The sequence below is a fragment of the Thunnus thynnus genome, chromosome 23 (genome assembly GCF_963924715.1).
Source record: "Thunnus thynnus chromosome 23, fThuThy2.1, whole genome shotgun sequence".
Classification (NCBI taxonomy): domain Eukaryota; kingdom Metazoa; phylum Chordata; class Actinopteri; order Scombriformes; family Scombridae; genus Thunnus; species Thunnus thynnus.
The window spans coordinates 21,968,332-21,981,160 of NC_089539.1; the positions used below are offsets into that span (position 1 = coordinate 21,968,332).

At 39.1% G+C, this 12,829-nt stretch overlaps 1 protein-coding gene and 1 long non-coding RNA gene across 8 annotated transcripts in view; one reads left to right on the plus strand and one right to left on the minus strand.

Annotated features, from left to right (window-relative positions):
* The window catches only part of usp6nl (USP6 N-terminal like), a 96,454-nt gene that overhangs the window by 66,452 nt on the left and 17,173 nt on the right, over positions 1-12,829 (plus strand). For all 5 annotated transcript variants that reach the window (XM_067582102.1, XM_067582103.1, XM_067582101.1 and 2 more), the window contains 3 exons: positions 5,236-5,315; positions 7,848-7,887; positions 9,868-9,948. In XM_067582102.1, the coding sequence (XP_067438203.1) occupies positions 5,236-5,315; positions 7,848-7,887; positions 9,868-9,948 (201 nt within the window). The remainder of the gene's footprint in view (positions 1-5,235; positions 5,316-7,847; positions 7,888-9,867; positions 9,949-12,829) is intronic.
* The window catches only part of LOC137176055 (uncharacterized), a 41,935-nt gene that overhangs the window by 20,123 nt on the left and 8,983 nt on the right, over positions 1-12,829 (minus strand). The window lies entirely within an intron of this gene.

A 12,829-nucleotide genomic window follows, 5' to 3' on the forward strand; every position in this document is an offset into this window, starting at 1 on the left:
ATGTATTTCATGATGGAAAAAGTTTGCAGTGACGCTTCTCCAAAAAAATGTTGAAGCAGTTTGGAAATTGTCAGATTTTCTGCTCTGAGTTTGACATCAGTGAGAGTTTATTTATTGATATGAATCAGCACCTGTGTAGAAATGCTGATCGGTGGCTTTGAAAGAAAAGAAACACGTCGATGAAGTGTGCAGTCAATCACAATTCTGGCGACACACAATCATAGAAGGCATGACGGAGCGAGTCGGGTTGTGCTTTAATATTAACCTGAAATTGATTTTTAAGCAGAGTGAGAAATGATAAATGTGTCAGCTGTGATGATGAGGTGTGGATAAAACACTCAGGGTCTTTTGATTCCGCCGAGACGTGTGTGTGTTGGAGTTATTTATTTAACTGTGAGTGAGAGGAGGAGGAGGAGGAGGTGGGTGAAGACAGAGGAAGGAAGATGGATTTAGAAATTATTCACCTCAACATCTGGTTGTCAGACTGACCTGTGAAACCACAGACAGGCTTTCTGTCTCCATCTGTTGCTTTATGAAGGATATTTTTAAGACATTCTGGGTCGTTCGTATTGGAGAGCGGCTAGAATGTCAAGTAGCTCTTCTGCTTCTGTGGTATTAAAAAACAACTCAACTTCAGACTTCAGTCAGACCAAAAAATGTTTTCTTTTTAGATTTTCCAGCACATGAAAAAACTGAAATCTGGCTAAACTTGTGGAATTCATATCCAACCCCCTTGATCCAAGTTACCCATTGATATGCAAAAAGGGTAATGGGTAATGGGAGCTTAGTTATATATATATATATTAGATATACAGTATTTAAAATTAAGCTAAATTAAACAGGTTTAATCTCCATACAATTCATCAGAAGCTCCTCCATGCTTTCAGAAATAAGAATAAAGAAGTAATCAATTTTCATATATAATTCAAAATTTTCTCCATTGTTTTTGCATTTTACTGAGAAGTATAAATAATAGTCATCATATAATTTGGAATTAAAGGAATCAATAAACACTACTGATCCACTTTTACTGTAATTGCTTTGTAATTGTTCACAATAAAGAATAAATGGCTGCAACTTAAAGATCCCCCCCCCCCCCAGACATGTATTAAGGCATAAAAATATGAGTCTTCTCCTTCTCCCTCATTAAACATTACAGAATCAATAAATATGCAAATATTGTTCATTTCAGAAGTTTAACAGCGTCTTCTACTTTCAAGTTTCTATATCACACTTGTATAAGTTGAATTTTGGATCACGACTGGCTTCAAAACTAGAAAACAGCCTTCAAACTGTGCACGTACATCGTTCTGCAGAGTGAAACTCAAACATTCAACTGTAGATTCAAGAAGGAAAAACATACATACATAATTTATTTGAGTAGACGGGGGACTTTTAAGTAGTTGTATCAAGCAGACAAAGCTTCAAAACAACTTCAAAAAAATGACAACACTCAAGCCAAGACAGCAAATGCCTGGCATGGTCGATCATGCTTGAAATGGTCTGTTCACCTAAATCACAAATAAAACCAACAACCATATTCTCTCTCTATCCTCTAGTAGCGTTTAGCCATGCAGAACGTTTTCTGCCTCCACCCCAGTACAACTGATGTTAATACACTTTTGTTTGTGGTTGTGTTAATTTATCAGCTGTTTCTAGTTTTGACCCGAAATCAAGAGTTTTAGTCATATTGAGTCAATTTCATCCCATCTGTTTTCAGTTGACTAAAACTCCGGAAAGACCAAATGTCTTTGTCTTACTCAAAGAAAAACAATTAACAAATTAGTTGAAGAATGGGCATTTTAGTCGAGGGTTCGAATCCACCCGATTTAACACTTTTAAAGGAACGGGGATGAAAATTAGCTGCAACTTGACAAGTTGTAAGATCAGGGATGCTGCTTTTTCAAAAATATAGAGAGGGTGTCTATTCTGATGTCTGGGTTTAAGTCATACATCCAGACATTGAACACACAGAAAAAACATACATAAAAACAGTTTTAATTCAAAAACAATATTATACAGATGATTTTGTGAGAGCATTTGTTTCCAGAAGTCGGTTTCATCTCCTCAGCCTCTTACCTTCTTTAGAGAAAAGACGTCATTAATGAATGTATTTAATCATAGTTTCTCTTAATAGCATAACCACACAACGACACGACAAAAGTTGGTGCTATCCGACTAGAAACACCCATGGATGTATGATAAGAGTTGGATACTGGACTAAAAATGGCGCCCATTCAGTCCTATAGGAATTGCTCGCCTGGCGCATACACGAAAAAAGTTTCTAGCTTCCAGGTTTGCTTCCGCGTTGTACGGCCCGCTGAATATGTGCAGTAGCGTTTCCCCCGCTGGCCCCGCCCGCAAGCTCCCGCTCGGCCCATAGACTCTACATTATGATGACATCATGGATGTTTAAATCGTTTTTCTCGGCTTGAAGAAAGTTTTACAAATATAAAACCTCCATGAATCAAAAGTTCATGATAGAAAGAGTCATAATTGACGTTGTTTGCAGTTCGAGGCGTCCTGTCAACAGTTTTACAGGCGTCTCTTTTACAATGGTGGTCTATGGGGAAAATCCTTTTTTGGGCCACAGGGGGATTTTTTGTTGCAATACCGTGAGTGGCCACTGGGAAAAATTGGCTGCAAGGCTGAGTGGCGACGCCCTATTCAGCTCTTATTATACATCCATGGAAACACCCTGCAGATATTAGCTCTCCAACTAATGAGACAGCTAGCCGCCTCCGTCAACTACACCACATTTCACAACAAAACACCCCCACAATGACAAGTCGCCCGCTCCCGAACACACACAGCTAAAACTACATTATTTCCTAAACAAAGGAGAAGAAAACAAGCTCCAGAGTGATAGCAGAACATAGCGTACCCCGTTTGTTTTTCCTGTTGGTAGTCCAACAGTCGCTATAAGCACACATTTCATGACAAAACTGCAGCTCGTTGCCCGCTCACCACAGCTCACTGAGCCTACCAGTGTTTAGGAAAAAGTTTGCGAGTCGCAACGTAACAATGTCAGAGATCTTTTATGTAATTATAAGAAGTGTAAGCATCAATAGTTGAGCCCATGCACGAGCCGAAAGACATTGACTGCAGTTCACTTAACGGCCACCGGTGTCGCTAATGAGAAGGACTCTCTGAGTCCTACGTACAGAACCTTTAAGTCGCCATGAAGGTAAAACACTTCAGTCCTCAAGGGGGCGATAAAGTTGGCAACTCAAAACAAAGCATTTACATACTTTTCTACGGTATGGTTTGACTCTCTCTCAACTTTTTGTCCTCTATTCGTCCACTCCTTCTTTGATATTCTCTCTGTGTTCTGTATAATCCTTCCTCACACACTCTACTTGTGGGTTTTCCATCGGCCCATGATGGTGAATTAACTAGAACCAGTTTTTTGGAGGCCTGTAGTCAGACGGTGACGCAGGTGGGAGTCTGGATGTTCATTTCACACCTGTTAATAGCTGCTCTCTCTCACACACACACACACACACAATGTTCCTCAGTGTCTCATAAACACACACTCACTCACGCCGACGCACTTTCTCAAGGGCGCCAGAGTCGTGGCTCCCCTCGTAATCTAGCAGCCAATCAAAACATGATTCCCTGCCCCCGAAGAACGTGGGCGGCATGTAATTTGGAGCTCAATCAGGAGCCACTGTTGAGTTTATTCCAGTACACAACCAGCAGCCATCAGACAAACTGCAGGGCTGCAAGGAAAGATCACCTTCATTGTCGATTCATCTCAGTTATTTTTCACATAAATCATTTAATCTGTGAAATATCAGAAAATTGTGAAAAATGACCCAGTTCCCCAAAGTCCAAGGTGACGTCTCTGAATTGTTTACGTCTGATGAGCAAAACTCATTCCAGCCTATAAAAGTAATAAAGTTAAATCTAATTTTATTGCATTTTTACACACTTTTATCCCCCATTCACACTATTATTATACTTTTCTTGCTTAAACATTGTTATCGTGTGTTGTTGAGTGCTTTATGTATATATTCTCATCATCAAATTAATATAAAATTAAGATTTTTGGTATTGTGTTCTTCAGTTTTATACCTTTTGAGGACTGTTGTATTGACATTGATCCTCATCCCTGCAGATGTGTCGTCATTTTCATTTGGCTGGATGTTAAATTACCCGTTAAAAATACCAAATAAAACAGGCACCATTTAAGAGAAGACGGACAAAACATGGAAGCAGGTAAACAAAGCTAAAAAAAAATAAATAAGTCAAGCGGCACACGTAGCGGGATGTAAACAGTGTCGGCACTGCAGCGATTTATTGAACCCCTATAAAGTCTTTGGGACTTGCGAGAGCCTGATTAAAAACAGAACGGTGAAAACTGAAGCAGCAGAGGCCGAAATATTCTCACTTCTAGTCTCTAATAGAGGGTCAAACTCCAGAAACACTGGATCCTACATTTCCCATCATGCAAATCCAGAGCATTTCTCGCTGGTAAAATGCCCTCATCTCAAGATGTTGACCCTGATGACATCACCACAGTACTACTTGTATTTCCTTTGTATAGTCTGTGTAACTAGTCTATAACATGTCCTTTATTTATATCTTTATGTTTCTATTCTTTTCATTTTGGTCTTTTTCTTCTTAAAGCTTCTTCAAATTGCTTTTGTGTATGAAATGAAGCTTTACAAATAAACCTGCCTTGCCTCGCCTACGGTATGACATCATCAGACATTATGAAGCTCCCCCGAGCCTCAAAAGACATTTATTTCTCATGTGAAGATTATGACGCACCATGTGATCAAAGCTGATTCACCTGCGACCTGCGGCAACAGAACAGGACTCTACACGGATCCAGTCAGGCTTCATGTAATCTAGTCGGGTCCTGGTTTTAATCTGTTTCATTTCATTTCAATTTTTTGTTGAAATCTCTTTTTTTAAGAAGAAGAAACATTTATAACCAGAGAACTAGCAAACAGAAGCAACACTACTAAGGCCAGACAACCACAATTAACAAATAATTAATAAAAACTGTCAGAAAAAACATCTGATAAAGAAGTTTTGTAGTTAATTTCATTTAAAAGGTGAATAGTACCTCAAAGCAGGTACTGGGAGTCACGTAAAGTCCTCTAGTAAGGAGGCTGGAACTATTAAATGTTTAGCTTGATCAACAGAAAGTGCTCCAGTATGCACATATATTTCATTTATTTTGATTGTGACTCATGATGTTTCCTTCTCTCCTCCTGGTTCCAGGGGAAAGAGGCCACCGTGGAGCCGTGGGAGGACACCAACTTCCACCTGTACAAAGTCATCGACCGCTTCGGCTTCGTCCAGTAAGACCACACACACGCACACACACACAGAAAAAATAAACATCACAGTCTGTTATTATCTCCAATAACTAAATTAATAACCTTGAAAGTCCAGTTTGAACAGCAGAACCACTCTGAAGGGAAAAAAAGGGGGAAAATGAGAGGCTGTAAGGACGAGCGTTGCTGAGAGAAGAGCGTGTCTGTGGCTTCGGTCGGGAGGCTGTGAGGCTCTTAAACAGCACTGTGCAGCAGTGTTATTTATATATGTATATATAGGCTGGCACATGCGGGCAGGAAACAGCCTGGTCAGCCACAATCACAGGGCATCAGTGTTGGGATAGGAGCGCTACGATCCAGACCGCAGGCGGGCACACACACACTGTGAGATGGTTGGGAGAGATGTTGGAAGGAAGAAACCTCTGGCTTACATGATAGCTTCAGACAGGAGGGACGGACGTATCCTGAGGTGAAGGTCGCTGGACTGGGCAGAGGAGGAGTGCGAGGCCCGGGGACGATGCTTCAGGCCGGGCAGCAGAAATGAGAAAAGACGACTAGAGCTGGATGTAGTTTGTAGATGTTAAACTTTCAGCACAGACACCAAAGAAGAACCTCTTTTGATACCTTAGTTTGAAAAATAGAAACATCTTTTCCCTCCTAAACCCATTTTTTCATCAAACAAAATAAGCCAAAGTAGAAGAAAACGGAATAAAACTGAACTATCCGATCAAAGAACAAGCAAACAAATATTTGTAAAGATTGTAAAGATATTTGAGGCTAACTCTTGGACACTCTCACTTGAATCTTTTGAGGTTTGATTCTCACCTGGAGGCTCGACCGCTTCGGTCTGTGGCGGCTTCAGAAGCCGTGCGGACTGACACATCAGAACAAGAACAGACGGACACTTAAAAGGGAACTCTGCTGCTTTTGCACATCAAAGCGTGAGTCCAGGTGTCGACGAGACCGACCGTGTGTGTGGAGAAAACGGTTTGTGTCTCTAGAGGGAGCTGTGTAAAATCTGCCTCAGGTGATGAACACATTACCTGCTACTAGTATTGTGTACTGTACAGGGAATCGACTCGAGTTGCATTGTGGGTTATGTAGGCGCCAGGTTTTGACAAGGAAGAAGAATGTTTGGATTAAAAAAACTGTCCATCATGAGTTAATATTAGTTAGTTAATATTCTCTGGACTCAAAATCCTGAGAGTCGGGTTCTTTTGGACCAGAGAACTGGTCTTGGGTCCACCACAAAACTGATGCAACCACTTCAAATAGTGGTAGTTGAATAAGACTGGACAACATGATACATTAAAGCTGTTTGACATCACATACAATACTTCATTTCTTTATCTATATACATAATATACAGGAAGATTTTTATATGATGTGTCCTGCTTATAGACTTACTTATAATTAATGGATAATTGTGCAATTATTGATAAAAACCTCTCCTGAGCAGGACTTATTGCTGCAGGTGACTCACCGTTGCGGCATGAAAACTTGCACTAACAGATATTCGCCACACCCAGGTATGACTGGACTCCATCATTACATTTCTATTGTGGCATTAGGACCAAAAATACAACATTAAAATAATCAGAGAACGTTTTTTTCTACTATTCTCAGCGACTAGTCGACCCCTGTTTGTTGTGTGTGAAAACGAGCCCACAGTAATGACGCCGCCTCCCAAACTGACTAAAGAAATCAGGATACGGAGTCCGGTGTAAAAGTATCCCAAGACTAGATGGAGAAAAGAGACTAAAAGCACTAAAAAACATTTTAAAGATGAAGAAAATCTTGTTTAATGTGAAAGTCTGCAATAGAACTGAGTGTCCCATCCCCATTAAATGAGTCTGTCACTATTAAATTAATATTTTATGTGTCAGTTAATGTCAGTGGAGGGAATTTCTAGCATCAGGAAGCCATAAATCAAAATTTTAGAGCGAAATATGAAACAAGCTGGACTTGAACTTCCTGTTTCATGACCCTGAGAGGAACATCTGAGATATTTACTGACGTCACATTTAAATGCTGGAAAAAGAAAAAGTGTTGTTGGAAGCGTTCAGGGGGAGATGAAACCAGAATATTCATAGAGTTTGTCTCAAAGGAGCTCCTCGGCGGAGTAACTTGCAGCAGGGACTCTGAAACACTGATAAGCAGAGCCAAAATTGAGGAATGTCTAATCTGTTATTTCCTGTTTGTGTGACTGCTGACATGTTTGATGTTTCCCTCGTTCTGATAAGACAGAGAGAGAGAGAGAGACTTAGACAAGCTCTGACCCGGATATCACTCAGTTGTTTCATTAATCAACGTTTTCTGGAAAGAAGTCGACTTTGAACAGTGGGTTAGAATATTAAAATATGAAAATAACAGCCGTCAGAATACATGTGAAATGATGTTTTCAGCGTGTTACACAGTACATGCAGGCAGGGTCGACTAAACTATGAATCCTCCGCTGCATATATGACAGCAAGGACATGACTGAGAATATACTGGATGTATAAGAGTGTGTTATAAGTGTTATTTATCTCCTCATTCTTTCTTTTCTCCCCTCAGTGAGAGTGAACTTCCATCCTACGACTCAGTGGAGGAGAAGGTGAGTGACAAACATCCACCTTCAACACATTTTTCCTCTATAGCTTATAGCTCATTTCAACCACACAGTCACATTAACTAACCTCACTCAGTGAGGGCTGTAACTAGCAATTACTGCCGATTAATCGTTTTGTCTATGTGTGTTGTCTTTGAGGCGATGTCTTTAAATGTGATGTTTTGTCTGATCAGCAGTACCAAACATACAAAAAAAACATTACATCAACCCATTTGAGAAGTTGAAAAGAGCAAATATTTGGCATTTTTGCTTAAAAAATGACTAAAATGATGAATCGACTATTAAAACGGTTGCCGATTAATTATTGCAGGTCTACACTCAGTAACTAAATCAGGAAGTAGAAGCCCCCTCTCGAACATACTTGTTTACATTTCCCCTCCATCTAAAGAACCTTTTAATATTTGATCAATTGGTGGAGTAACAGATTAATAAAAGATGTTGCAGAGTTATTATGTGATTTGTTTTAATTTACAGTTGACTCTGATGTTTGAACGGATGTTGGAAAGGAAACGTGGAGGAAGGATGAAAACTAGAGGCTCCAAAGAACTGATGATGTAAATAGTTCCTGGTCTCTTAGAAAGTATTACTACTCCTCAAACAGGAACTAAATTTGGTTTCTCAGGTCCAAACATTAATAAAACTCCTGAGATTCAGTAAATAGTTCCTGGAAATGTTCCTTCAGAGCTCCCAAAGTCCTGAAAGAAGACATTTGTAGCTATGCTAGCTGCATAGCTCCACCAATGCTACTAATGTCTGACGGTTGATTCTCCACTTTGGTTCTGACTCAAATATCTCAACAGACATTCATGTTCTTCAGAGGAAGGTTCCTACTGACTTTGGTGAAATGTCTCAAAAACAAAAACATTTTCTTTGGTTGTCCAATACTTTGTTTTATGGCCGAATGCCTCCAAATGTTAGCATGCTAACATGCTAACCTAAGATGATGGACATTATACCTGCTAAACATCAGTGTGTTAGCATAATATCTTGTGCCAAAAGGTAATATTACTTATAAGAAAGTACATTTTAAAATAATCTCTCTGGACTTTATGTTGGTGGGAAGAAAGGCTGTTAGAGAAAAGAGCCTTTTAAAACTAATAACCATTACTGTCTCTATAAATAAAACTGTTTCTCATCACCAAAATCTTATTATTATTCAAGGATGACAAACCATTAGATTCAAGATGTTTCAGCATCAGCTTTTATGCCAAAGATCCTTTTAATCCCATTTTAACTAAAAATAGTTTGGGCTGCTCTTCAGGTCGTCCCTGTCAACTGTTTCTGGAACACTTTGGATCTTTCTTTTAGCTTTTAACTGAAAATAGAAACCTTCTTGCAGGATTCGGTTCTTTATCCACATGTTCCAACACCTCAAAGACTGGTTTCTAAATCCAACATTGTCAGTTTATTTGTTTGTGTATATTTCTTTTTTACAAGCTATGATGTTACTTTTCATGTAGACGTGTTGACATATCAAATGTTGCATTCATGTCCCATGGGAAATAAGAGATTTTACACTTGAAAACCAACTTAAACTTAAATTATTTATCATAACTGTATGTAATTATATGAAGCCTGTGTTAAAGGGTATGAGATAGCTATCATTTTTATTCATTTCAAATTATTTTTTGTGATATTAATATGAATGTGATGATTATGAAATGCAGTTAATAAAACAGGACACGTCTCTGCAGATTCAGTCGTGCAAACACGGTTTAGTTCTCTGTAAAACATGAGCTCACTCACTAATTGTGAGTAACCAAAATGTGCACAGAGCTTTAATTAGAGCGTCTCGTCTGCTTCAAACAGCTTCAAACATACGATCACTTGCAAGTTGTTGCTTTTTTTTTTTTTTTTAACTTTCGAGCCGTTCTCACAGCGATTCCCCGTCGGCCGCAAACGCAACCGCAGAGAGAAACCGACAGAGAGGAAGTTATTAACGTTTCACTTCTCATTTCCACGCAGCAAAAACACACAGAGGTGGAGAGGACCACCAAATGGCTGAAGATGCTGAAGAGCTGGGACAAATACAAGAACAGTGAAAAGGTGATTTTTTTTTTTTTTTTTTTTAATTTGCTGATTGTCACTTCATTTCCAGTTTTTAAGTCTTTTAGAACGTGTCAAATCTGACGTCACAAGTCTAAATTCTCATTTAAAATTACACATTTGAACATTTTGTGGTTTGGAAAAACTCCACAAAAACATAACAAAGTCCAACATGAGTCAAAATTACATGTCAGTTGTATGTTTTAAGGAATTCTGACCATTCAAATGACTCAGTATCTTGACATGCTTTCAATGTTGTGTTAATATTGTTTACGTCCTTTTAAAGCACTGGTTTAAAAATTGAAATCAGGTAGTTACTGTTCTGGTGTTTTAGCAGGTCTAAATGTGAGACTCAGGACCAGTAACCTCCTGTAGTCTCTCTGCTGGTTGCTGGGAAACTGGTCCGGCACATTTACACCATAAAACATTGATTTGTATTTTTCACTCTCTGGTTCTTGTACAGGTTAAACAAAGATATCAGGTGTTAATTAGTGAGCTTCAGACGTGCTGCTAGGTGGAGGTTGTTACCTTTGGACAGAGCTAAGCTAGCTAGTTTCCCTCTTTTTGCTAGCTGTGTGCTAAGTTTAGTTTAGCTTGCTGCTGGCAGTTCAATCAATGTAATTCTGCTAGAAAGCAAATAAATATTTTCCTCAAAATTATGAGGAACTTTTCTCTTAAGACACATCATGTTTCTCAGCATTCAAGTTCATTTTTATGCCTAAAGCTTGTGACCAAGTCTCATGTCTGCAGCTCTGATCATACTTCTAACAACATCTAAAATACCCGAAGAATACTATTAAAAACTTTAATTTAACTTTCCAACATGCTGTTTTAAATACTTTAGTAAATATCATGAACGCATCAGTATGCTGTGATACTTCTCACAAATTAATATTGTCCATAAAGTAAAGTTAAAATTAATATTCTGATATAAAGTAGAATATTATTTACTGTATAAAGTATGTTGTTGTCCATGTTGTTGCATTACATCAAACAAAATCCCAATACATATAAGAAGAATACCTCAAAACTTATTTTATTAGTTTATGATGTTTCACTTTGAATTAATTAATCATTAATCATTATGGCACAATTCCACCAATAGTACATAAACGATAATACTGGATTATCACCTCTAGCTATCAGCTCTACCTGAATACTGTCTCCACATGTCAGTATCGGCCTTACAGAGCTGATATCAGTCTACCTCTGCTGCAGTCTTCCTGTCAGCAGCAGATGTAGGGGGGGGGGGGGCAGGTATCTGTCATGGTCGCCTTCATTAGTGTCTTTTTTTTGTGTCCAGGTTGTTGCCTGAAGCGGCTTCATCGTGTCCTTCGTTTATACGTTTTGGCTTCAGTTGGGATTTCTGGGGTTTTTTTGAAATGAGAGAATACGCTGGCACCTAAAAGCACAGCCGGGCTCGTTCTTTGGCGTTGCCTCCCCCTTTTTTTTTGTTTCAAAGAAATGTTCACGGCAGAGTAACAGCCAAGGACACAGAGGAGCGTTTAGCCCCTCCCTCCCTCCTCCTCCTCCTTCTCCTCCCATCACATCACTCTCCATCTCCTCCTCCTCCTCCCTCTTTTACTGTTTCTTTCTTCTTTAAAGCTTCAAGGATATTTCTTCTCTTCTTTGTCAGTCAGCGGCTTGGCGAGGAAACAGGTCACGCTTGATACGTCTCTTATTTTTGTTTCCTCACTTGCCAGCTGCTGAGAACATTTAGCCCGCAGTAGGAGAGCCGAGCAGATGCAGAGCAGCCACACGATGAAACGGGCCTCAGGTTGTTGTGTTTAGCATAACAGTAATAATACTGTAGCATCTGAAGCCTCGCAGAGCTGTGACATGATCTTGTAGGTGGTTGAGGATTCACAGTGAGGTGACTCCTGCCCCGAAGCTCTTCCTGGATTGTAAACCGAACAAACTATTTTATCTGTGCTGTTTCAAAACGACGTTCAAACAAACAGAAAGTGCAAAAAAAAAGTCTGAATGTGCAGTGATTTTCCTGAAACTAAACCTTTTATGTCATTGTTAAAACTTAGAAACTAATGAAGCAGAACAGAATCTGTATTTAATGTGGATCAGTCATGTCAGGTCAATATTCAATCCAATTAATAAGGACGGTATCAACCCTGATATCAATCCAGCAAATCAGATCTAACATAAAATCCAAGATGACAGCGTGCAAATTTAAGTTGGAAAGCTGGAAAAAATGGTTGATAATGGTGAGAAAGCTCCAAGAGTCACTATCAAAAACTGACCTGTGAAAAACCCAACGAGCATGAATACATCTTTATGAAAAATAAGAGACCAAAACAGACCTGAACAGAGAGAGAAAACCAACACTGGCAGCAGCTTGATGCTCCACCAAATAACAAGCAGCCACACTCAAAAACAACAGCAGTACATCAAATCATTTTTCACAGTTCACACTCTCCGTATGCCTCGAAAAACACTTTTTTTCTCCCATGATGATCATGATACATCATGTGATCAGACCTAATAGTAAGTCCACTCTGATCCATTTAGGTATTAGACTTATTGACAATCCCACTGGACCCTTCCTGGATTGATAAAGACACTCTGTAAACTGTAAACTAATTAGTTAATTGGATAATTAGTGTCTTATTGGAGCAAGAGACAACAACTTTCAGGTAAATCACTTTTAACCAATCTGGTTAAAAATCTGGTAGTTTTTCAGTTAAAATCAGAAAAAACCAAACAAACATTTAGCTTAATGTGTGTACACAGTAAATGCAAAGACTGGCGCAGCTCGACAGAAATGTAAATGTTGACACTCATGTTCAAGTGAACACACAAACATACACACACACACTCAAAGGATGATTAGTCTAACAGATGCTCTCATTGACTCGCTCATCAAAGC